This window comes from Palaemon carinicauda, chromosome 4 (assembly GCF_036898095.1).
Source record: "Palaemon carinicauda isolate YSFRI2023 chromosome 4, ASM3689809v2, whole genome shotgun sequence".
NCBI lineage: Eukaryota > Metazoa > Arthropoda > Malacostraca > Decapoda > Palaemonidae > Palaemon > Palaemon carinicauda.
The window spans coordinates 161,895,205-161,920,951 of NC_090728.1; the positions used below are offsets into that span (position 1 = coordinate 161,895,205).

The window sequence follows — 25,747 nt, forward strand, 5'->3', positions numbered from 1 at the left end:
CAGCAGTTCACGTGGATGCCTTTCTGCTGGATTGGTCCCATCTCGACCTGTATGCATTCCCGCCGTTCAAGATTGTCAACAGGGTACTTCAGAAGTTCGCCTCTCACAAAGGGACACGGCTGACGTTGGTTGCTCCCCTCTGGCCCGCGAGAGAATGGTTCACAGAGGTACTGCAATGGCTGGTCGACGTTCCCAGGACTCTTCCTCTAAGAGTGGACCTTCTGCGTCAACCTCACGTAAAGAAGGTACACCCAAACCTCCACGCTCTTCGTCTGACTGCCTTCAGACTATCGAAAGACTCTCAAGAGCTAGAGGCTTTTCGAAGGAGGCAGCCAGAGCGATTGCCAGAGCAAGGAGGACATCCACTCTCAGAGTCTATCAGTCTAAATGGGAAGTCTTCCGAAGCTGGTGCAAGGCCAATGCAGTTTCCTCAACCAGTACCACTGTAACCCAGATTGCTGACTTCCTGTTACATCTAAGGAACGTTAGATCCCTATCAGCTCCTACGATCAAGGGTTACAGAAGTATGTTGGCAGCGGTTTTCCGCCACAGAGGCTTGGATCTTTCCACCAACAAAGATCTACAGGACCTCCTTAGGTCTTTTGAGACCTCAAAGGAACGTCGGTTGTCCACTCCAGGCTGGAATCTAGACGTGGTCCTAAGGTTCCTTATGTCATCTAGATTTGAACCGCTCCAATCAGCCTCTTTTAAGGACCTCACATTAAAAACTCTTTTCCTCGTATGCCTAGCAACAGCTAAAAGAGTAAGTGAGATCCACGCCTTCAGCAGGAACATAGGTTTCACATCGGAAACGGCTACATGTTCCTTGCAGCTCGGTTTTTTGGCTAAAAACGAGCTTCCTTCACGTCCTTGGCGTAAATCGTTCGAGATCCCTAGCCTGTCCAACTTGGTGGGGAACGAACTGGAGAGAGTACTTTGCCCAGTCAGAGCTCTTAGGTACTATCTAAGAAGGTCAAAACCTTTACGAGGACAATCAGAAGCCTTATGGTGTGCTGTCAAGAAGCCTTCGCTACCAATGTCCAAGAACGCAGTTTCTTACTACATCAGGCTTCTGATTAGAGAAGCTCATTCTCATCTGAAGGAAGAAGACCTTGCTTTGCTGAAGGTAAGGACACATGAAGTGAGAGCTGTGGCTACTTCAGTGGCCTTCAAACAGAACCGTTCTCTGCAGAGTGTTATGGAGGCAACCTATTGGAGAAGCAAGTCAGTGTTCGCATCATTCTATCTCAAAGATGTCCAGTCTCTTTACGAGAACTGCTACACCCTGGGACCATTCGTAGCAGCGAGTGCAGTAGTAGGTGAGGGCTCAGCCACTACATTCCCATAATCCCATAACCTTTTTAACCTTTCTCTTGAATACTTTTTATTGTTGTTTTTGGGTTGTACGGTCGGCTAAGAAGCCTTCCGCATCCTGGTTGATTTGGCGGGTGGTCAATTCTTTCTTGAGAAGCGCCTAGGTTAGAGGTTGTGATGAGGTCCTTTAGTATGGGTTGCAGCCCTTTATACTTCAGCACCTAAGAGTCGTTCAGCATCCTAAGAGGACCGCTACGCTCAGTAAGGAAGACGTACTTAATAAAGGCAGAGTAATGGTTCAAGTCGACTTCCTTACCAGGTACTTATTTATTTTATATTTGTTATTTTGAATAACTAATAAAATGAAATACGGGATACTTAGCTTCTTTGTTAACATGTATGCTGGTCTCCACCCACCACCCTGGGTGTGAATCAGCTACATGATCATCGGGTAAGATTAATATTGAAAAATGTTATTTTCATTAGTAAAATAAATTTTTGAATATACTTACCCGATGATCATGATTTAAAGGACCCGCCCTTCCTCCCCATAGAGAACCAGTGGACCGAGGAGAAAATTGAGGTCTTGTTGACAAGAAGTACTTGAGTACCTGACCACAGATGGCGCTGTTGTGTACACCCCCACCTGGATAGCGATCGCTGGCGTATCCCGACCGTAGATTTCTGTCGGGCAACGGAGTTGACAGCTACATGATCATCGTGTAAGTATATTCAAAAATTTATTTTACTAATGAAAACAACATATTATCTACGTATTTGTCATTTTTCTTGACAGTACCACCGTCAGCAAACACGATCTGAACGTTGCAAACGGCCTATCATTAGCTCGCAAATCTCTAATTACCAACGAGAAATCATCAACCGACTGATAGCTAGATCACTGTTTGCTGATCGCTAGCTTGCTGATCATCAGATCGCCAATTGCTAGCTCATCTCTCTCTGATCATTGACCTCCAGTCTCTCCAATTGCTAATGATCTCCGATTACTAGCGGGCCGATCGCCGATTGCTAGTCAATAACCAGTCATCAGCTTGCTGATCACTAGATCGCTGATGGGCAGCTCATCTTTCTTCGATCATCGACCTCAGTTCGCTGATCTCTGACCAGACAATTGTCAGCTTGCTGATCTCTGACCAGCCAATTGTTAGCTTGCTGATCTCTGACCAGCCAATTGTTAGCTTGCTGATCTCTGACCAGCCAATCATCAGCTTGCTGATCTTTAGCTCACCGATCACCAGTCCGCGATCGATCGCTGATCATCAATGGCTCACCATCACCAATTGACTATCATTAAACCATTCTGCTGTCTCTCAGGGTTTTCGAAGGAGATTACCAACTCATTAATCGCCAACCTTCCTTGGCTGACTGACCAGACAGCCTTTATCTGCCTGTCAGTTACCATCTTCGGCTTACAGATCGCCAATTCACCAATCATCGGCAATTTACCGTTCACCAGCAGTTCGTAACTCTGACATACTAGTCAACCTCTGCCCGTAGTTCCCTAGATCAGAAGGCATACAACACACTTCTCGCTACTCGCCGTTCGACTTGCGAGCACTCTCCAACTGCACAGTAACCATGATACCTAGCCGTTAACCATTGATTAACATTCGCCAGACTGATGCTGCTCTAAGAAATATCATCAATCCCATCAGGGCGCATGGTAGGGTTAAGCGTTGCCTTACTTCTATCAGTTGAAGGAGTTCTCTCCCAGGGAAGAATCCCTATACGAGGTATCGTGTATGATCCTTTACACCGCGAGTCAAGACCCTAGCGTCAACAATCTCCCATGCGAAAGGATCTGCAAGGAGCTGTCCCTTTGAGTCGATGTCCACACCATGTCGGCTTCGGGCAAGGGCTAAGACCACAGGTCTTCATTTGCACGCTGGACCTAAAGGACGCATGCTTCCAGGCCCAAACCATCCATCTTTTAGGAAGGATTGAAGATTCAGTCTAGACAAACATGAAACACCAGTTCAAGGCACTGTGCATCGGTCTTTCAACAGCACCCATCCTGGTCTCACAGGATCGGCCTCCGTCTCCTCCGTTTCTGGACGAATAACTGACCTTAGCAGACTCGGTGGCAACTTTGCATTAGCATCGGAACTTCTGAAGTCTTTTTACCAAGATCCAGTGATCAAGGTAAACCTGTGGAAGTCTTCCCTACTTCCCTCTCAGAAGACTGGTGTATCTGGGAATGCTTCTAGGCACCAATCTCCACAAAACCTTTTCATCAAAGACAGGCATAGAAAAGTCACAAGACCCTTTCTCAAAATGATAATAACTCCCAGCCCACAGTGACTTGAGTCCGATTGGAATCAGGCCTTCAATTCCCCAGACATTCTGACCCCCATGGGACCAGAAATTTGGACGAACCTCAAGGGATGGGTGTCAGTTGAGAATCTACAGAGTGGTATAACCTTCTCATCCTTCCCCACCCGCCGGTCTTGATGGTGTGCTTAGACACATCAAAAGAAGGGAGGATGGTCCATAGTGCTGCACCACATGATCTCAGGCCTCTGGACAGAGTCCGAAAGTACCTTAACTTAAATAAGAGATGAAGGCCAACTTTTCGGTCCATCAACAGCCTCTAAGTTCCTAACGGGCCATTCAGCTCAGTGATGTGATGAGCGACAACACCACACACCATATAGAGGCTCACATCAACAAGCAAGAAGGAACTTGCTCGCAGCCTCTTCCCATCTAAGAGTATAAATACTAGGATGGGCCAAAGTCTGTTCGGTATCACTATCAGCCTGCTTCATTCCAGACTAGAGGAATGTGCCTGCCGACAATCTGTGCAAAGCATCTCGGATAAGGTGTACCAAATGGTCTTTGGATCACCTAGTAGCCGACAAATTCCCGACTTTACGGGGTTTTCCATCTAGGGATCTTTTCGCAACGCTCATGAACCTCAGGCTTCCGCTGCTGTAAATCCTAGACCTCAAGGCTCTCTGGCAAGAAGCATGCCAATAACGGTGGGTACAACAACGACGTTTACGTCTCTTCCCTGTTTTGTCTGGAGAAGGGTACTCAAGAAGGCTAGAACATTGGTCAGCCTCTCAAGGGCTCTTATGACTCCGCTATGGCATTACGCAGAACGGTTTCCGAACCTTCTGCAGCTCATGATAGCCTCCAAGAGAACCCTCCCCATGTCACAGACAACCACACTTTGACATCTACCACAACCTATAGCTTTGCTATGATTGTACGTCTGGAGATTACCCAGTACCTCCTCTCTCACAAGAGGCTTTTCGCAATAAGTTGCGAAAAGGTCGTCTAGATATGAGGAATTCCTCAGCATCAGTCTACCAGGCAAAGTATAACATTTTCTGTGGTTGGTGTCATGGGAAAGCGTATCTCTCCACTCGATACCTCTATTCCAACAATAGCGGAATCCTCAAGTATATGCAAGAGGAAAAGATCCCCCTTTTCAGTTTCAACAGGTAAAGATGATCACTCAACCTTGAGCCTTGCCTTTAAACTGGAAGGAAGGGACATCCCCACATCGCTAGATCTCTCCTAATTCATGCGGACTTACAACTTGCCTTTTCCCAGTCGGAATTGAGACCTCCCTCTTGTAACATGGTTCAAGTTCTCCGGTCTCTAAGGAGATCCCCTTACGTTCCACTTCACCAGGCAACAAATTTCACCCGGTTTAGAAGACAGTGTTCCTACACACTTTGACAGCGGCCAAACGAGTCAAGGAATTTCATGGTCTCTTTCGACATCGCCCATTAATGAGAAGGGTGAAAGGCAACGTTCAGTTTTTGCCCCGAGTATGTTGCCAGACACAGTCTCCAGAGGTGACGGATCCTACACAAGTCTCCTCTCGGTAACTGATGATCCAGATCATCTGTTACTGTACCAGGGGTACGGTATGAGGCTCTACCTCAAGAGAACGGCAACAGCCCACTCGGGTCCCTTCTCTTGTCATTAGCACTGGGAGAGACAAAAGGAGGATCTCCAAAACATCATCTCTGCTGGATTCACAGGTTCATCAATTACGCCCTGAATCCAGATCCTCATCCAACATGTCGACTCACAATGTCAGGGGCATCTAAGTAGATTACTCTGTGACGCAGGTTTTACAAGCAAGGGTGTGAATGCTTCAGGTAACTTTCACAACCTTTCTCCTGAAAGACGTGACCCACAGGAACTCGATACGATCTCTATCGGTCCTGTGGTGGCTGCACAACAGCTGGTTGTATACCTCAAGCTCCTTATTGGACAAGTAGAAGAAGGTTGAGGGCACTGTTACCCGGTTTTAGTCTGCGTGAATGAAAAGATTTGACTGGCTCTTATGCTTTTCTTCATCCTCCATTCTCTTAAGGAAAGCAGCATCCTGGGTTCTCTGCATAAGCTGACCTCAAACCACTGCAGGTAAACCATGCTCCCTTGTGTACCTAGTATAGCTAATACTGTTGCGTCCCCATACACTGGCGAGGTGCTATTGGGAAATTCTTGGTCACAACAATTTTTCCTACAAAAAGATTCTGAATAACTTTACCTAGACAGTCACACTTCTAAATATCTCAACAGACAGCTTGCGTTGGCCGCGGACCTTGTGTAGCAAGGTTTTAGCAAGGTGCAGGGACTCCTTATTTTGAATATTAACATACTCAGATAAGGAGACATCGGGTAAAGCCAAAAGCCAGATTGGCAGGGATGTCCACCCTTCCTAATGGGTGAGTCACCCCTAATTAAATAGTGTAGGTTTGTATTCCAGTTACGGAACAAATGACAAATTCATAGATAATTTATCTTTTTCCTAACGATAGAAACCTTAGCTATTTATACAAACTTGCCCGCCAGTCATATCCCCCTTGAAGTCCTATCTCCAAGCAAAGTAAGATAAATCACCGGTGTGGGAGTGGTAGCAAGCTACCCCCCCTACCCCCGCTAACTAGGAGTGTGGGTAGTTAACCTTCGCTAAATTTTAATGGCTCGTCATTTCAGCTTCGCAGAAAGTAATACCCCTAAATAAGTAGCTAAGGTTTGTATCGTTAGGAAAAATTCAAATTATCTACGAATTTGTCATACCTGGGAAGTGCAGGATGGCATGTAAAATAATGCAGTTATACAATTTGTTAAAAAGGGTTAATGCGCTTCTGTTTAGCTTTCTGGAGCTTCTGCTGACTGTTAAAGCTTCCTGTTCCTGGTATTCATCCTTGATCAATAATTGAAATATGACCATGACCGTAACCATATCTATTAGGATAAATAATGACTTAAAAAAAAGGACTTTTAATTTATAAACTTTATTATTGCAGCTAGATGACGGGCTTACTAAGGATCTTTCCAAGACTTTCCTGTAATTCAAGATATGTGGTGCCTTCTTTGTCATCTCAGTTTCCAAGATGTTCTTCCACTGATATTTCTTTGCCACCAGGTATTTTAAGACCTTATTAAGATGAAATTAACATATTTCAGTGAATTTTACTCATTATTCATGTACATATATGTTTCAAGCACCAGCCTTTGGTAAGAAAAAGTTGAAATGAGAGCCTCTTCATGTATTTTAATAGTCTGCCCATGATATGACATGAAATACAAGAAATCAGGGAAAAGAGGATAGATATAGGCTTAAACCTGATAGGAGTTCAGGAAGATTACCTTCTTGTCACCAGATGTCAATAGAGTACTGTGATTCAACTAGCATATTTGTTCCAATATGTAATGTAAACTTTTGACCTTTATTAGAATATGACTTCTTAGAAGCTGAAACGGTCGTTGAGCTTTTTGATGAAATAAACAGCTAGCTGTCAGGTGGCTGGTAGGGCCCACCCATCCAACAGGTAACGCTTCTTTCAATTTGACTTCGACAGCAGTGGTGTAGGGACGACCTATCCCCGCATCTTGCTTTGGTATAATTTGTGAAATTTGCTTTTTGTGTTTTTGTTGATGATTCAGCTCTTTGGGAAGAAATGTGGCTTTGCTCTGGCAAGCTCGGCTGAGTATGTGGCCAGTGCACAAGCAAAGCCGAAGTGGATCCTTATCAACTGTGTAGCTTCTGCAGGGTGTATGACTGCCCTTCAGCAGAGAAGTTCCATGAAATTGTAGCAGCTGATAGATCCCAGATGTCTTCTCTTTCTGCTGTTGCTTCTTCTGCTGTACCACATGCAGAGAAGAGCTGTGTTCTGGTGCCCCCCAATGTGTCCTTTCCTACTGCACTAAAGGAGTCTCCTCCAGTTGCAGAGAGTCCGCCTACTGCCAAGAAATCCTCGACTTCTGTGGAGACTTGCCTGCGCTTCTCTTCCTCCTCAACTTCGCCTGTTCCTGCGTCTTCTTCCTCGCCTGCTGACCTGTGGAAAAAGAAAAAGAGGTCACCAAGACAGAGGACAGTTGATAAATAGGAGTACAGTATCTTTAGACACCTGCTGATTCCTCTTCATGGTTTCGTGGGAGGATTAGTGCAGTACCAAATCCGTTCCACCGGTAAGGTGCTAAGACACAAGGATCTGTCTCCAATGCCAAGTCTTTTCCAAGATCTCCCACAAGCACTGTTGGTTGGGACGCATAGCATTGCTCTCAGGGCGCCTCAGTGACCCATTTGCTACTAGCACAAACTTCTAGACCTCCAGGATCTTCATAAAATGGCCCTTCAAAAGAGATAGCTTCAGTGGTTTTTTAAGCAACACTGGTCAGCAGTCAACGACTCCTCACACCTAGTTCTGGTGGAACAAGAAGAGAGCGACAGCCTATTATTATTATTATTATTATTATTATTATTATTATTATTATTATTATTATTATTATTACAAACTAGGCTATAACCCTAGCTGGAAAAGCAAGATGCTATAAGCCCAATGTCTCCAACAGGGAACAATAGCCCAGTGAGGAAAGAAACAAGGAGATAAACTACTGAAGAAGAGAAAGCTATCACAATAAAAGATTTCAAGAACAGTAACATTAAATTAGATCCTTCACATATAAACTATAAAAAATTAAAAAAACAAGAAGGGAAATAAGATAGAACTGCATGCTTGAGTGTATCTCCAAGTGAGAGAACTCTAATCTAAGAGAGTGGAAGGCTATGGTACAGAGGCTATAGCACTACCTAAGACCAGAGAACAATGTTTTGATTTTGGAGTGTCCTCCTAGAAGAGCTGCTTACCATAGTTAAAGTTCAGTTATCAGGGATAAGCAGTATGCATAGAATGGTCTCTACATCCCTGTGTGGCCAGGACTTCTTGCATGTTGGGATTCCCCAACAATCGACTATTTCACCAACAGGCTGGGACAACCTGAAATGGCCATTATCAGACTCTTGACCCTGGTTTATCCCAAGTGGCCACAAGCCGAATGGTTTCATAATCCACTAAAATGAGAGAGAAAGAGAGAGAGTGTGTGTGTGTGTGTCTGCGTGTGTGCGTGCGTTTGTGCACTCAGCCATCCAAAAGGGAATTCGTAACAATTTTCCTATAGTTGTTTTATTCTTCCAAAAGGAACTTTATACTAAAGAAATCATGCTGAGCAAGTGTGAATTCTCATTTCGAAACATTTTGGTTGGTCAGTTTTACGTTGAATTGGTAAGGAATGTCAGGCGACATTTGGTTGAGGAAAATCAAGCGCTTATACTCTTGCCCAAATGGGAATTCACTATTACCTCCTGAGAAAACACAAGGTGGTCTGTGTGCCAATCGTTCCTGCTCACCAACGATCTCCTGCACCTGCGTGCCAGTGTGCTTGGCCACCAAGCGTCAGCATCTGTAAGCGTGCTCATATCTCAAGTTTGTGCTCATATGTCAATGCAAACAATTGCTCAGTGGCTTGCTTGTATCTCAGAATGCTCGTATGTTGGGGCGGTCATATGTCAAGGTATTACCATATACATATATATTGTATCATCATCACCATCATTAGCTTTTACTAGTCCACTGAAGAACAAAGGCCTCCGACATGTCCTTCCACGTGTGTCTGTTTATGGTCTTTCTATGCCAGTTTATGATGATCTTAATATCCATATATTATCTGTCATTCTCATTATATGTCCTGCCCATGTTCCTTTCTTTTTGTTACATATTGTTCGAATATTCTCTATACAGTAGTTTGCTCTCGTATCCATGTTACTGTTTTTCTCTCTTTTAGGGTTCTTACATACATATACCAAAGGCACTTCCCCCAATTTTGGGGGGTAGCCGACAACAACAAGAAACAAAACAAAAAAGGAACCTCTAATCTCTACGTTCCTCCAGCCTAACCAGGGACTCGGCCGAGTTCAGCTGGTACTGCTAGGGTGCCACAGCCCAACCTCCCACATTTCCACCACAGATGAAGCTTCATACTGCTGAGTCCCCTACTGCTGCTACCTCCGCGGTCATCTAAGGCACCGGAGGAAGCAGCAGGGCCTACCGGAACTGCGTCACAATCGCTCGCCATTCATTCCTATTTCTAGCACGCTCTCTTGCCTCTCTCACATCTATCCTCCTATCACCCAGAGCTTTCTTCACACCATCCATCCACCCAAACCTTGGCCTTCCTCTTGTACTTCTCCCATCAACTCTTGCATTCATCACCTTCTTTAGCAGACAGCCATTTTCCATTCTCTCAACATGGCCAAACCACCTCAACACATTCATATCCACTCTAGCCGCTAACTCATTTCTTACACCTGTTCTCACCCTCACCACTTCGTTCCTAACCCTATCTACTCGAGATACACCAGCCATACTCCTCAGACACTTCATCTCAAACACATTCAATTTCTGTCTCTCCATCACTTTCATTCCCCACAACTCCGATCCATACATCACAGTTGGTACAATCACTTTCTCATATAGAACTCTCTTTACAATCATGCCCATTATTATTCTTTCCATAGCTCTTTAAGTGTAACTAGCTTATGTTCTAAGGCTGTAAGGGACCTTCCAGACAACAGAGCAAAGTTTGTCAAATGAAACTGTTACCAGATAACCATGTAAGGAGGTAATGTTGGACGTTATTCGCTGATGACGTCAGCAATGAGGATTTTCAGGCTGAGACTGTTTGATATTGTATTTCTGCTAAAAAGTAAACAGGTTGTATGAACAGTTGGCTTTGGTATCACTTTTTGTAGCCATATCAGGTTTCACATTCTCTCTTATTTTAAGCCCACATCGAACCATTTAGCCAGGGTAACAAATTTGTTCGACGATCTTTCCTCTATCATCTAGAAGGTCCCTAAGGTTCCAAGTTTGTGATACGCAAGTTAATACTAGTAGGACCATCTGATTAAATAATTTTCTTTTTAGAAAAAGTGGCATTTTACTTTTCATAATCTCATTTTGTTTACCAAAATCTCTTCATCCCATGCTTATCCTTTGTTTAATTTCGCTCATGTCCTGAGGAAACACTTACTGCCTTTCCTAACTACAGTATGTACTTATATTTATGCAAAAAGGTGTAAATCACGAGAAAACTTGTTTCAGAATATGGGAGAGTGAATGAGGAAAGTTTTAAGGTAACTTCAACAATGGGTCATGATTTCCTTGGATGCTTATCATTACAGTTGCGATAACTCTTCTGTCTTTTTGGATATGTCATAGGGAACTGCTGACTGCATGAAAGGGTATTGTAAATTGATGTGTTGTTTGTAGCAAGGGACTTTATATTCAATTTTCATCTAATGTTTCTGTCTTGATATTCTTTTCAGATATTGATTTCTTTGAGTTACAAAAGAAATTAGAAGCAGATGAAATAACATTAATTGATGTTCGTTTGCCCAAAGAGCGATTAGAAGAAGGGATGATTCCTAAATCAAAAAACATTGTGTGTAAGTACTGAAGAGTGTTTGGTACCAGGTTTTGAAATTTTTTTTTCTTAATGCTTATATATGAAATAATTTTTTTTTCATGTATATTTAAAACATTTTTCATATAAACCAACCTATTAATCGTATGTTACCTTAAATCTATTGAGAGAAAATATAATTCCCTTTCACACCATTTCAAGCAGTTCGAATTTGAGAACAGAAATGTGTACCAGAAAATCAACCACCCTAGTACAGGAAAGGAACATGGTGGTCACTTTATTATTAGGGGATTTGTCTAAATAATAGTATGTTGCTTGAATAGCTGTTTAGGAAGGATTATGAAAGACACCAAACTTCAGGTGGAGCATTTTAAAATCCAGGGGAGGAGGAAATGAGGAGTAAAGTTATCTGCAGTTAATTTTAAGATAGGACATTTTTAGTAACTTTGGCTTCAAAAAAATGCAACTACTTTAAAAGGTTCCTCTGATGGTGATCCAGGAAGTTAGTGAATCATACTCATGGTGTTTGTTGATGCTTGTATGACCTACATGAGGAGATTGAAGGCAGTAAAGGGATAGATGTCCAAACCAACCCATATGTGTACCACTGTCTGTCTCCCAGACTACTGAGTCCAGCTGGAGTGAGCAATAGTCTGCATGTTTTTTGTTGAGTTAGGCTGCAAATTGAGGATTCTCATATACTGAACTTACTAAATCTCTACGAACTTCCATGTTTTATAGAATATTTGAGTCAAAAAAAATGTTCAGGTGTAGTGCTTGTTTTCCTTTATATTAATGTGGTAATTATATTTTCTGTTTATACTATGTATACCACTAATACAGTATTTTAATAATGAAAGCATATTATATATATTTCCTCTACTTATTTCACAAGTAGAATATTTTTTTCCTCTTTTATGTTGTAATGGTTTAATATTGAGACTGACGTCAGGTCGCTTAAAACAGCTTAACATGGATTTTATCTTTCCATTCAATATTCAAGGATAACCAATGTAAAGTCGGAATCGACGTATGCCGAAATGACTTAAATAGGGTACTACTGTATATATACAATAAAACCTCATTATTGGCAGTCATTACATTCCAAGGGCCCCAGGTTTTGGAATTTTTAGATAATATGCGATATGAACTCTTAAGGATTTATTTTAAAGTAAACATTCAGTTAACCTTTACTTGATGGGTATATCCAGTGATGTACACATGAACTATTATGTCAGTATCCAACAGACATCTATTGATGTATGTACAATCCTTATAAGCCACGAGGTAGAAACTTGTATTATTTTTAATATTGCAACACCAAGATTTAATATATAAATTGGCAACACTGTATTCCAGCTGTTGTGTAGACAATATTTGAAAGTACTGTACCACTAGTCCCCACTTGTCTTCAGCCAAGAAAGCATGTGAACACAACCTGCTTGATATGTGTTCTGCAAAGACTGTGATGTCATTTACTTGTTGACTAACGTTTTCCGGATGATATTGAAGAGGATATGTATTGCAAGCTGAAAGAGATTGTGATGACTGTCTGAGATTGATTTTAAGGATTGAAATGATGCAAAATTGTGTGAGTGTACGGGTATGATTGATCAATTTGTATTATACAGTGCTGAATGGCCTTTTATCATATTTCTTAATTAAGTGAATTGTATGAAACAGCTGGAGAGGAGACAAATGCGCATTTAGATGGATACAAAAGGGTCGCCATCTAGGGTTTTTTCCCTTTGAAGTAAACATAAAGATAAAATCCTTGTTATGCCATTTACCCGGCCTTACGTCGGTCTCAACATTGAACCCTTATCATAAAAAATGAAAATCTAATTTTGAATTTATTTATGAAATCAGTTAATGAATATGCATTCATTACAAAAATATTAGCGGTATATACAGCATAAACTGAAAATATAATACAATAGGTATGTACTATGAAGAAAAATGTGCTAAATCTGTCAACCTTGTTTTGATTCTCTTGAAGGCGTACAGCACCGTATAGGAACTAGTGTGTAACTTTATACAGACCGAAGTGCTGTTAAAGAAAATTTAAACGGGTAAGCGAAAATATCTCATTTGAAATGAAAACAAGGATTGTGACATTAAGAAAAAATAACAAATGCAAAGCTTTTTTTATTGTTTCAACAGAAAGAAGGCTTACCACTGCCTATGCACCTTAGTAGTTTACTTTTCTTTTTTTTTTTTTTTTTGCTGTTGATGGAGTGGTGAGAGAGGTGAATGCTCGAATGCTTGGACGAGGATTGAAACTGATTGACGAGTATGATCATGAATTGTAGGTAAATCAGTTGTTATTTGCGGATGATACTGTACTGGTTACAGACTCAGAAGAGAAGCTTTGCTGATTAGTGACAGAATTTGGAAGGGTTTGTGAGAGAAGGAAGTTGAGAGTTAATGTGGGTAAGAGTAAGGTTATGAGATGTACGAGAAGGGAAGATGGTGCGAGGTTGAATATCATGTTGAATGGAGAGTTACTTGAAGAAGTAGATTGGTTTAAGTACTTGGGGTCTGTTGTTGAAGAAATAGTGGAGTGGAAGCAGATGTACGTCAGAGAGTGAATGAAGGATGCAAAGTGTTGGGGGCAGTGAAGAGAGTGGTAAAGAATAGAAGGTTAGGCAAGACTGTAAAGAGAGTTCTGTATGAGAAAGTGATTGTACCAACTGTGATGTATGGATGGAGTTCTGGGGAATGAAAGTGATGGAGAGACAGAAATTGAATGTGTTTGAGATGAAGTGTCTGAGGAGTATGGCTGGTGTATCTCGAGTAGATAGTGTTAGGAATGAAGTAGTGAAGGTGAGAACGGGTGTAAGAAAAGATTTAGCATCTAGAGTGGATATGAATGTGTTGAGGTGGTTTGGCCATGTTGAAAGAATGGAAAATGGCTGTTTGCTAAAGAAGGTGATGAATGCAAGAGTTGATGGGAGAAGTACAAGAGGAAGGCCAAGGTTTGGGTGGATGGATGGAGTGAAGTAAGCTCTGGGTGATAGGAGGATAGATGTGAGAGAAGCAAGAGAGCGTTCTAGAAATAAGAATGAATAGCGAGAGATTGTGACGCAGTTCCGGTAGGCCCTGCTGTTTCCTCCGGTTGCCTTGGATGACCACGGAGGTAGCAGCAGTAGGGGATTCAGCTTATGAAGCTTCATCTATGGTGGATAACGGGGGATGGTGGACTTTGGCACCCTAGCAGTACCAGCTGAACTCGGTTGAGTCCCTCGTCAGGCTTGGAGGAGCGTAGAGAGGAAAGGTCCCCTTTTTTTCATTTGTTTGATGTCAGCTACCCCCCAAAATTGGGGGAAGTGGCTTGGTATCTAGATAGAGACTTGCGTATTGAAGAATAAAGTGTTGACCTGATCCTCTTCTAACTATTCTTTGTCATTATTTTGATGGTCAGTAAACTCATTGAGGATGCTGAATACTCCTTGAAATCTGCTGTATCTGAATGCATAGGAGTAATATTATTCCTATCAGCAACTGGTGTACCAATAGCAACTATGATCTTATCAGATATTATCTGATACTTAGGACCTCCACCACCCTCATTTACCCACTCATTAAGATCACCTTCAGCTATGTCCTCTCTGACCATCACGAGCCTGTTGTTAGAAGTTTGCAACATTTATCCATAATAGAAAACAAACCAAAACTTCGCTAATGAAGAGTTCACACCAACCACAATCGTAGGTAAAAACCTGGTCACACTCCATAAATTACTCGGTTGGGGATCATTGACCAGAGGCAGTAGTTTCTTAGATTATTAAGGCTGCTCCCCATAAATAGCCAAGTCACTCCTTTTCTTCGTCTCTATATAACAGCATCACTTCATTCAAGAACCTTCATTAACAGCGTGTTTAAATGGTTTTACAGTACAGTATATTAAAGTAGTCGTATTGGATACATATAAAACTTTGGTTTGCTATCGAGTATGGAAATCATTTTACTTTGTAAAGAACTTATCAACATTAATATGATTAGAGAATAAATATTCAACATGTTCTTTTGCAGTGGAAGCACTAGGGCCTATTATAATGTTTCCTGAAGAGAAATTTGCAAGGAGATTTGGGTTCAAGAAACCAGCTTTGGACGATCCACTTGTTGTATCATGCCTGGGTGGTGTTAGAGGCAGAACTGCTCAGTTGGCAATGATGGGTGTTGGTTACAAGAATGTCAGGTTAGTGTTACAATATTTGTTAGTATTATTACTGCCATAGTTTTTTTTAAATAGTATATGATGTTAATTGTATAACTCTTGGTACATTGTTTTGTGACCTAAAATTCTTAGATAACAATTCAAGAGATATTGAAACTACTGTTTTTTCAATATTTAACTTAGCCGGTGATTATATAAGCTGCAGCTCTGCTGCTCGACAGAAAACTCTACGGAAAAAATCCGCCAGCGATCGCTATGCAGGTAGGGGGTGTACTTCAACAGCGACATCTGTCGTCCAGGTACTCAGTACTCATTGTAAACAAAGAACTCAATTTTCTCTCTGTCGTGCTACCGGCAAGACCTACTAATTCGCTGTTGCTAACTGGATTTGTTTTCACAACTATTTGGTGAAGTACACTATTCTAGTTTTGAGCTTTCGCTGTGCAGGCTCTCTCTTCAATAAATCCTTGCATTCTTTTTTTTATATCGGATTATTTGTTGATGACTTTGGATAGTTTTTGAATTCCCCTTTGACCAATTCAAAATGGCTGACCCTTCTCAAGTCCCAAAATTCAGGAAGTGTAATGCTAGGGACTGTTCAAGGCGTCTTCCGAAGGCCTCTATCGATCCTCACACCGTTTGTTCCAATTGTCGGGATAAAACCTGTCAATTGGAAGATCGATGTGAGGAATGCGTTGGGCTTTCGGAATTCGATTTTATCGAATTCCAAAAATATACACGTAGGCTAGAGAGAGTCAGGAGAAGTTCATCTCGTTCTGTTGATTTTTCCTCTCCTCATGCCCCACAACCTATTCCTTCCCCTGTAGTGGTTGCTCCTAATCCCCCTTCCGGCACTCAGGAACCTTCGATGGCTGACATGATGCGTGCCATCCAAGCTCTGGGTGAGAGAGTTGAGTCCCTGGCTAGTGACCGTAACCAGCTTATGGCGGACGTCAAGGAGCTGAAGTGTAAAAGTGCAGTGGGAAGTGGTAAAGTGAGTGATAGTGTTGTGGATAGTGTTGCGCTTGAGGGTTCGTCTGTTCGTGCCTGTCGTCCTCCTAGTCCGGGACCTCTTGCAAGCTCCCAAGTCCAGGGGAGAAGCAATGTCGTATGACCAATGGGTTCGAGAGGCTTTAATCAGCGAACAGACGTTCCCTCCGTGGTTTCGGGCGTATCTACCCAAGATCGCCCCACCCACACAAAGACGAGAGAGCCCATTTATTCCTCGTCTGCGGAAGAGGTTTCTCGTAAGAAACCATGGACCAAGGTCTCACGACCACTTAAGCGCAAGTCGGTCCCTTCCGCGCAAGTCCAACGGCCCAGTTGTAGCCACTGGGTCAGTTCGGACTCGCTGCAGTCTTCCGATGACTGCTCACCTCCTAAGAGAGGCAAAGCGGTACCGCTTCAGGCAGTTACACCGTCTGTCGCCGCACCTGCTCCTGCAGACCCTAAGTGGTCTTTGCTGCAGACCATGCAGTCCCAGTTAACGTCTCTGATGCAGGACTTTCGTGCGGAGAAGGTTGCTGCTGCACCAACCTCTTGCCTACAACCAACCACACACTCGGTTGTGCGTCCTGTGGACGCTGAGGCGACCTTCTTGCGCACTCCAGCTGAGAGAGTCCCGCCACCCATGCGTTCCAGTGTGCCCTGCCAGCCGCATGTTGACGTTCAGCGACGCACGGAACCTTCCGTTGACGTTCGCGAGGTACAACAACCGTCAAGAGTTGTTTTGTTTTGACGCTGTGCGTCAACCTCCGCAACCCAGTGTGGTTGCCTCTGCTCACCCACATCAGACTAGACAGTCTGGAGTAGACGCTGTGCGTCCCCGCGCTGCTATGGTTGTTGCCAGCTCACAGACTGGGCAACAGTTCCATGACGTTGCGTCCGGTTCAGTCACGCGTGCACCCGTGCGACCGGACTCAGCTAACCAGCCGTTACCTACTCCATTGCCGCTTCCTCCTCAATACTCGGATGATGGACTTTCTGATGATGACGATGCGGCACACGTTGATGAACCACATTCGGACCTTGACGAGCCTAAGTCCACGCAACCCTCTTTGGACTTTAGAAAAGTTCTTGCTCTGTTCAAAGAGATGTTTCCGGACCAGTTTGTGTCTGTGGCTCCGCGCTCTCCTCCGTCAGAGTTTGTATTAGGTACGCCGTCATCCTCGCCTGCCTTTACTAGACTCGTCCTCGCACGCTTGTCCAAGAGAGCTTTACGAGTGATAGGAGAATGGATGCAGTCCAAAAAGAGTCTAGGGAAGACAGCCTTTACGTTTCCCCCTGCTAGACTCTCTTCCAGATCGAGCGTCTGGTATGCCACGGGAGAAGTTCTCGGCTTGGGAGTTCCTGCCTCTGCCCAGGGCGACTTCTCAAGCCTTGTAGACTCTCCCCGCAGGCTAGCCATGAGACGCTCTAAGATATGTTGGTCATCTTCGGACCTAGACCACCTGTTGAAAGGGATCTTTAGAGCCTTCGAGGTCTTCAACTTTTTAGACTGGTGTCTGGGAGCTTTGAGCAGGAAGATCTCCCCGACAGAGAAGAAGACTTCCTTGCTCATCATGTCCTGCATGGACAAGGCCATACGTGACGGGTCTAATGAGCTTGCTGCATCGTTCGTATCCGGAGTCCTCAAGAAGCGTGAGAACCTTTGCTCTTTCCTGTCAGCTGGAGTGACACCTTGTCAAAGATCCGAACTTCTGTTTGCTCCTCTCTCTAAGTGCCTTTTTCCAGAGGACTTGATTAAGGAGATTGCTGCTTCTTTGATACAGAAGGACACCCATGACCTGGTTGCGTCCTCTGCCCGCAAAGCCACCCCTTTGCCTACCTTGTCAGCTAGACCAAGGATGGACACTCCAGCGTCCCGATTTATTCCGCCCTTTCGTGGCAGAGCCTCCAGCAGAGGAGGTGCTCGTGCCGAAGGGAGACGTGGGAAGAAAAAAGGAACCAAGTCCTTTAAAGGCAGAGTCTGACTGCCAGCTTCTTCAGACAGCAGTGGGAGCCAGACTCAAGAACTTCTGGCAGACCTGGGAGAAGAGAGGCGCAGATGCACAATCTGTGAAGTTGCTCAGAGAGGGGTACAAGATCCCGTTTGTACGAAAACCCCCTCTAGCAACGTCTCCCATCGATCCCTCTCCCAGGTACAGAGAGGAAGACAAGAGACGAGCATTGAAACAGGTGTCTCTCTTACTAGAAAAGGGAGCGGTAGTCAAAGTCCTGGACCATCAAACCCCGGGCTTCTACAACCGTCTCTTCTTAGTGGCAAAGAAGACAGGAGGGTGGAGGCCGGTGCTAGACGTCAGTGCTCTGAATGTCTTTGTCACAAAGCAGACGTTCTCCATGGAGACCACAAAGTCCGTTCTAGCAGCGGTCAGAAGGGAAGACTGGATGGTCTCTTTAGACCTAAGGGACGCATACTTTCACGTCCCCATCCACCCAGACTCCCAACCTTTTCTGAGATTTGTTTACGAAAAGGTTGTCTACCAGTTTCAAGCCCTGTGCTTTGGCCTAAGCACAGCTCCTCTTGTGTTTACGAGGCTGATGAGGAATGTAGCCAAATTCCTTCATTTAGCAGACATCAGAGCCTCCCTCTATTTGGACGACTGGCTTCTAAGAGCTTCTTCCAGTCGTCGCTGTCTGAAGGATCTAAAGTGGACTCTAGATCTGACCAAGGAATTGGGTCTCCTGGTCAATATGGAAAAGTCTCAAGTGGTCCCATCCCAAACTATTGTGTATTTAGGGATGGAGATTCACAGTCTAGCTTTTCGGGCTTTTCCGTCGGCCCCCAGAACAAGTCAAGCCCAGTTATGCATCCAGAACATGCTGAAGAAGGAACGATGTTCAGTCAGGCAGTGGATGAGTCTGATAGGGACACTATCATCCCTGGAACAGTTCGTATCGTTAGGAAGACTACACCTCCGTCCTCTTCAATATCACCTAGCTGTTTACTGGAAAAAGGACAAGACGCTAGAAGCGGTCTCGATCCCCATTTCCGAGAAGATGAAGTCTTCCCTGACTTGGTGGAAGGACAGTATCAGCCTCAGAGAGGGTCTGCCCCTGGCTGTTCAGACTCCCAACCACGTACTCTTCTCGGACGCATCGGACATGGGCTGGGGCGCGACATTAGACGGTCGGGAATGCTCGGGAACTTGGAACTCGAGTCAAAGGACAATGCATATCAACTGCAAGGAGCTACTGGCAGTTCATCTGGCCTTGAAAAGCTTCAAGTCTCTCCTTCAAGGCAAAGTGGTGGAGGTGAACTCGGACAACACCACGGCTTTGGCGTACATCTCCAAGCAAGGAGGGACCCACTCTATGATGTTGTACGAGATCGCAAGGGACCTCCTCACCTGGTCAAAAGATCTAAACATTTCACTAGTAACGAGGTTCATCCAAGGCAACTTGAATGTCATGGCAGATTGCCTCAGTCGGAAGGGACAAATCATTCCAACAGAATGGACCCTACACAAGGATGTGTGCAAGAGACTTTGGGCCACATGGGGCCAGCCTACCATAGATCTCTTCGCAACCTCGATGACCAAGAGGCTCCCAATATATTGCTCACCAATCCCGGACCCAGCAGCAGTTCATATAGATGCCTTTCTCCTAGATTGGTCACATCTAGACCTATATGCATTCCCCCCGTTCAAGATTGTCAACAAGGTACTGCAGAAGTTCGCCTCTCACGAAGGGACAAGGTTGACGTTAGTTGCTCCCCTCTGGCCCGCGAGAGAATGGTTCACCGAGGTACTTCGATGGCTAGTGGACGTTCCCAGAACTCTTCCTCTAAGGGTGGACCTTCTACGTCAGCCACACGTAAAGAAGGTACACCAAGGCCTCCACGCTCTTCGTCTGACTGCCTTCAGACTATCGAAAGACTCTCGAGAGCTAGAGGCTTTTCGAAGGAGGCAGCCAGGGCGATTGCTAGAGCAAGGAGGACATCCACCCTTAGAGTCTACCAATCGAAGTGGGAAGTCTTCCGAAACTGGTGCAAGTCAGTATCTGTATCCTCGACCAGTACCTCTGTAACTCAAATAGCTGACTTCCTTTTATACCTGAGGAAAGAACGATCTCTTTCAGCTCCCACTATCAAGGGTTACAGAAGCATGTTGCCATCAGTCTTCCGTCACAGAGGCTTAGATCTTTCCAACAACAAAGATCTACAGGACCTCCTTAAGTCTTTTGAGACCACGAAGGAGCGTCGTTTGGCTACACCTGGTTGGAATTTAGACGTGGTACTGAGATTCCTCATGTCAGAAAGGTTCGAGCCGCTACAATCAGCCTCCTTTAAAGATCTCACTTTAAAGACTTTTCCTGGTTTGCTTAGCCACAGCTAAAAGAGTCAGTGAGATTCACGCCTTCAGCAGGAACATCGGATTTTCATCTGAAACGGCTACATGTTCTCTACAACTTGGTTTTCTAGCCAAAAACGAGCTACCCTCTCGTCCTTGGCCGAAATCGTTCGATATTCCAAGCCTATCGAATATGGTTGGAAATGAACTAGAAAGAGTCTTATGCCCTGTGAGAGCTCTTAAGTTCTATTTAAGACGAACTAAACCTTTACGAGGACAGTCAGAAGCTTTATGGTGTTCAGTTAAGAAACCATCTTTGCCTATGCCAAAGAATGCTTTATCCTATTTTATCAGACTGTTAATACGAGAAGCTCATTCCCATCTGAGTGAGGAAGACCAAGCTTTGCTGAAGGTAAGGACACATGAAGTTAGAGCTGTCGCAACTTCAGTGGCCTTTAAACAAAATAGATCTCTGCGAAGTATAATGGACGCAACCTATTGGAGAAGCAAGTCAGTGTTCGCGTCTTTTTATCTTAAAGATGTCCAGTCTCTTTACGAGAACTGCTACACCCTGGGACCATTCGTAGCAGCGAGTGCAGTAGTGGGTGAGGGCTCAACCACTACAATCCCCTAATTCCATAACCTTTTTAATCTTTCTCTTGAAATGTTTTTATTGTTGTTTTTGGGTTGTCCGGAAGGCTAAGAAGCCTTTCGCATCCTGGTTGATTTGGCGGGTGGTCAAATTCTTTTCTTGAGAAGCGCCTAGATTAGAGGTTTTGATGAGGTCCTGTGGTATGGGTTGCAACCCTTCATACTTCAGATCCTAGGGGTCGCTCAGCATCCTAAGAGGATCGCGAGGCTCCGTAAGGAAGACGTTCTTAAAAAGGCAGAGTAATTGTTCAAGTCGACTTCCTTACCAGGTACCTATTTATTTTATTTTTGTTATTTTGATAACTTCTAAAATGAAATAAAAAATCCTTAGCTCATAATAATGTAAACATTTATTGCTGGTCTCTACCCACCCCCCTGGGTGTGAATCAGCTTATATAATCACCGGCTAAGTTAAATATTGAAAAATTTTATTTTGATAATAAAATAAATTTTTGAATATACTTACCCGGTGATTATATATTAAAGGACCCTCCCTTCCTCCCCAATAGAGACGCAGTGGACCGAGGAGAAAATTGAGTTCTTTGTTTACAATGAGTACTGAGTACCTGGACGACAGATGGCGCTGTTGAAGTACACCCCCTACCTGCATAGCGATCGCTGGCGGATTTTTTCCGTAGAGTTTTCTGTCGAGCAGCAGAGCTGCAGCTTATATAATCACCGGGTAAGTATATTCAAAAATTTATTTTATTATCAAAATAACATATTTAAAGTTTTTGAATGAAAGTAATCTAGGAGAAAAATATTTTGTAAGAAACCAAAAGTAGACTTAGACTGTCATGTTTTGTTAATACAATCTAGATTATTTTTACATTATAGCCAATTTCTGCAAATGTTATTTGTTGGACATGAAGTGCATTTACTAGTATAAAACACTAGGGGCATCTTGATGTACTTTAGTTTTTTTTTCTCATCACAAACAAATTCATTTATAGCCCAAATTTGTAGTCTTTGAGTGAACTATCATAAAACACTTGGAGAATATGATATTGATAGTTTTTTTTTTTTTTTTCATCACAAACCCATCATTCATTTATAAGCCATATTTGTATTATATGAGTGACCCAATCACTGCAGTCTTTACGAGTGCTGTATACTCGTACAGTTCAGCAGAATTGCCCAAATTTTGTTGGATTTCAGAATTGCCTAATATACTGTAATTAAAAAATTGATTCCACCTTATCAGTTTTTCTCTTCAATCCAGTTTAGTAGGTTGGATAGGGCACCAGCCACCCATTGAGATACTAATTATTTGGAGATACTAATTATTTGGTCCTTTGACTGACCAGATAGTACTATATTGGATCCCTCTCTCTGGTTAGGGCACATTTTGTCTTTGCCTACACATACACCGAGTAGTCCGGCCTATTCTTACCACATTCTCCTCGGTCCTTATGCACCTGATAATTACCAAACAATTCTTCTTTGCTCAAGGGGTTAACTACTGTAATGTAATTGTTCAGTGGCTACTTTCCTCTTGGTAAGGGTAGAAGAGACTCTTTAGCTATGGTAAGGAGCTTTTCCAAGACACTTCCAAATCAAACCATTGTTCTCTAGTCTTGGGTAGTGCCATAGCCTCTGTACCAAGGCCTTCCACTATTTTGGTTTAGAGTTGTCTTGTTTGAGGGTACACTTGTGCATGCTGTTCTATCTTATTTCTCTTCCACTTTTTGTTTTTCAAGTCTATAGTTTATGTTTGAAGGATTTAATTTATTTTTATTCTTCTCTTGTAGCTTATTCATTTCCTTGTTTCCTTTCCTCACCAGGCTATTTTTCCCTCATGGAACCCCTGGGCTTATAGCATCTTGCTTTTCCAACTATGGTTATAGTCTTGCTTGTAATAATAATATTGCGTACTCTTATCACCCCTTCTTCCCACATGACATTCTCTGAGCTGTCCTCTTATCTTTATGGATTGCATGCATGTAGGAATTTCACCAATAAATCCAAGTGCAGGGGCCTGTGTGGCCATTTAGCACTTAAATGCAACTGGGGAAAATGTAGTTAAACTGTCCTCTACATGTCCTAAGAAAGGAAAATGACAATGATGAGGCAAATTTTTTTTTATCTTGAAAGAACTTTCAGCCTTAAACTTGGTGAAAGAGATAGAATTACTTTATCCATAGTAAATTTCACATGCCTAGATAGTTTGAAGTTCAATAGTTTCCTTGGGTGAAGCCAATGTCAAATGAAAAGTAGTCTTCATAGTAAGTTTTTAAGCCCATTCTATTCACTACTGCTATGTATAAATTGGCCCTCTCTTATACTTCCAAACCATATCCTAAGAACAGAATTGATCTGCTGAAGGTTTCTCAATACTGAAAAATTTCTGATGTATCAAATACAAGTTAAAAATTAAAGTCTAATCTTAAATGCTCAAGAACTGAATCAAGCATTGAACTTAACAACTGATATGAATTTTTTTTTTATCATAAAAGAAGAAATGTAGAAACTTAACACTATCCAAATTAGACTATACACAGTCAGGCATTTCCTTCAATAGAATAGAGATATGGTTAGATCTTACGATATGGATAATCATACAGCATTGAGGATAGGTATGATGTTTAGATTAGCATGCAGATTTTGGATTTGGATCCAAACTCTCCTGGTGCTTAATAATTCATTGCTAAATTAGCCAATCTTATCAGCTAACCTTTCTATATTTTTCCAGGTTGTATGTTGGATCATTTGAAGACTGGGTTGAGAAAGGAGGACCTGTGGTATATCCTGAATCAAATTCCTAATTGTTGGTTTGTATGGTAGTGTCTGATTGTTTGATATAAGATTTTTCACTAATGAAATAACTGAATAGAATGTTTTTAGTAATTCGTCAAAATTATCTCCCTGATTTTAGTTTTAAAAAATGTGCAGTTACAAGGTTGCCAATGTAGAATATAATTTTTACATCTAGAATTAATGAAAAAAAAAAATTCTTGCATGTACAGTACTTTAATGACAGGTAATATGCTGCACAAAATGTGCATATGTTACTCCTCCAGCTGCGTTGATTTGAATTGCAAGTAAAACTTGGGTATTCAGCCTGGTAGGAGAGAGAACATTAGTTGTTACCGAGATGGCTCCAGACGGACTGTTCAAGCGGGAGATTACAACTAAATCCCTCGTCAGATGGTTGGGTGTGATATACGATATGGAACGGCTGTTAAAATTGTCAACAAAATAGTTGCGACGGCAAGGAGTCTGGCCTCCTAACCTTTGACACATCAGATACCACTGAAGCGATCTCTGGTGCAGACGTCGATAGAGCACTAACTTCTCCTATGATGACAGATGGCCGGCATGTTGTTGCCAAAGCCGAGTGTCAAGTTCCTGTTTGATCAGGAATGTTTACACTACTACTCAGATCCTGCTAAAGCAATTGCTCAATGAAAAGAATCTGCCGTCAGGTCAATCAGCATCCTCAGGTAGGTCATTCTCTGCTTGGGTGAGACCTAAATTCGCCCGGGTTATCATGATCCCCAATAGCAACAGAAAGTGATTAGATCTAGCACTCAAAAGGAGGCCAGGTTCAGCCAACCGGCAATATAATTGAAGAGACTTTGTCCCCTGCCAATGGCCCCAACCCTCACCAGAATGAACATGCGAGTGAACAGTCTTTAGTACAGGGCCTCTAACAAATACATAATCCTTCGAGGATGGTAGGTACTTCTGGGAGGCTTAATGGATGGGTATCTGAAAGTACATAGCCTCTATCTCTGATGAAGACGTTATGGGACGTAGCGTTTCCATCTTAAATGCACTCTAGTAAATAAACCAGTCCAGTGGAGAGTTGATGATTATTATCCACTCCCCAGACTACTACTGCAACAGGAAGAGTCCACAACTGTGAGTGCATTCTTCCCCAGCATTAATTCCAACTCTATGGTTGCCTTGCCAAGTGAGTGCAAGAACCTTCAAGAAAAAGCACTCCTCTTCTGTTAGGACCTGATTGGGGTTTGGTCCCTTTAGGCCCTGCTGAGAACCCTGAACCTCCTCGTCCCTCTATACAACCGAAGGCTTGCCAGCCCACTCTGGGGGTTGTTCCTTCCCCTGCAGTATGATTGTTTGGATGATGTACATTGAACGATGTTGAAACAGGTTAGCAGCAGAACATTCCCTGGCGGTGACTGAAAAGGTATTGTGTACCTTTCCTTCAAGTAACTGGAAGTCAAGTGTCCAGCCAGATTCAAAGCTTGGAAACATGGCGAAGTAGGTACCAGTTATCCAAAAACTCAAAACTACGCTCCCTCCCATGCAAGCGCAGGGGCTGGCATTTTTCCATTGAGCTGTGCCATCCTTTCCTTTAGTGTCATTGAAGTACTGCGAGACTGGGTAAAGAGCGAGGTTGCCCTCCTATATCCATAAAGGGAGGAGGAAGTTAGACGCTCGCATTCCACTTTTACCTGGCAGATGCTGTATGTTCTTGGGTCCTGGACACACCCCCCTTGGGTTGAGGAAAAAAAAAAAAAAAATAGAGAATTGGAGGAGGGGAAAGAGGAGTGAACAATATATCTAACCTGGCCATCCTCACAGATTGTGC

At 43.1% G+C, this 25,747-nt stretch overlaps 1 protein-coding gene across 2 annotated transcripts in view; it reads left to right on the forward strand.

Annotated features, from left to right (window-relative positions):
* LOC137640121 (rhodanese domain-containing protein CG4456-like) overlaps positions 1-24,036 on the forward strand; it is a 39,975-nt gene extending 15,939 nt beyond the window's left edge. For both annotated transcript variants that reach the window (XM_068372597.1, XM_068372598.1), the window contains exons 2-5: positions 6,609-6,727; positions 10,970-11,089; positions 15,103-15,268; positions 23,882-24,036. In XM_068372597.1, coding sequence (XP_068228698.1) covers positions 6,613-6,727; positions 10,970-11,089; positions 15,103-15,268; positions 23,882-23,954 — 474 coding nt within the window. In that variant the 5' untranslated portion in view covers positions 6,609-6,612 and the 3' untranslated portion in view covers positions 23,955-24,036. The remainder of the gene's footprint in view (positions 1-6,608; positions 6,728-10,969; positions 11,090-15,102; positions 15,269-23,881) is intronic.
* Positions 24,037-25,747: the final 1,711 nt, after the last annotated feature.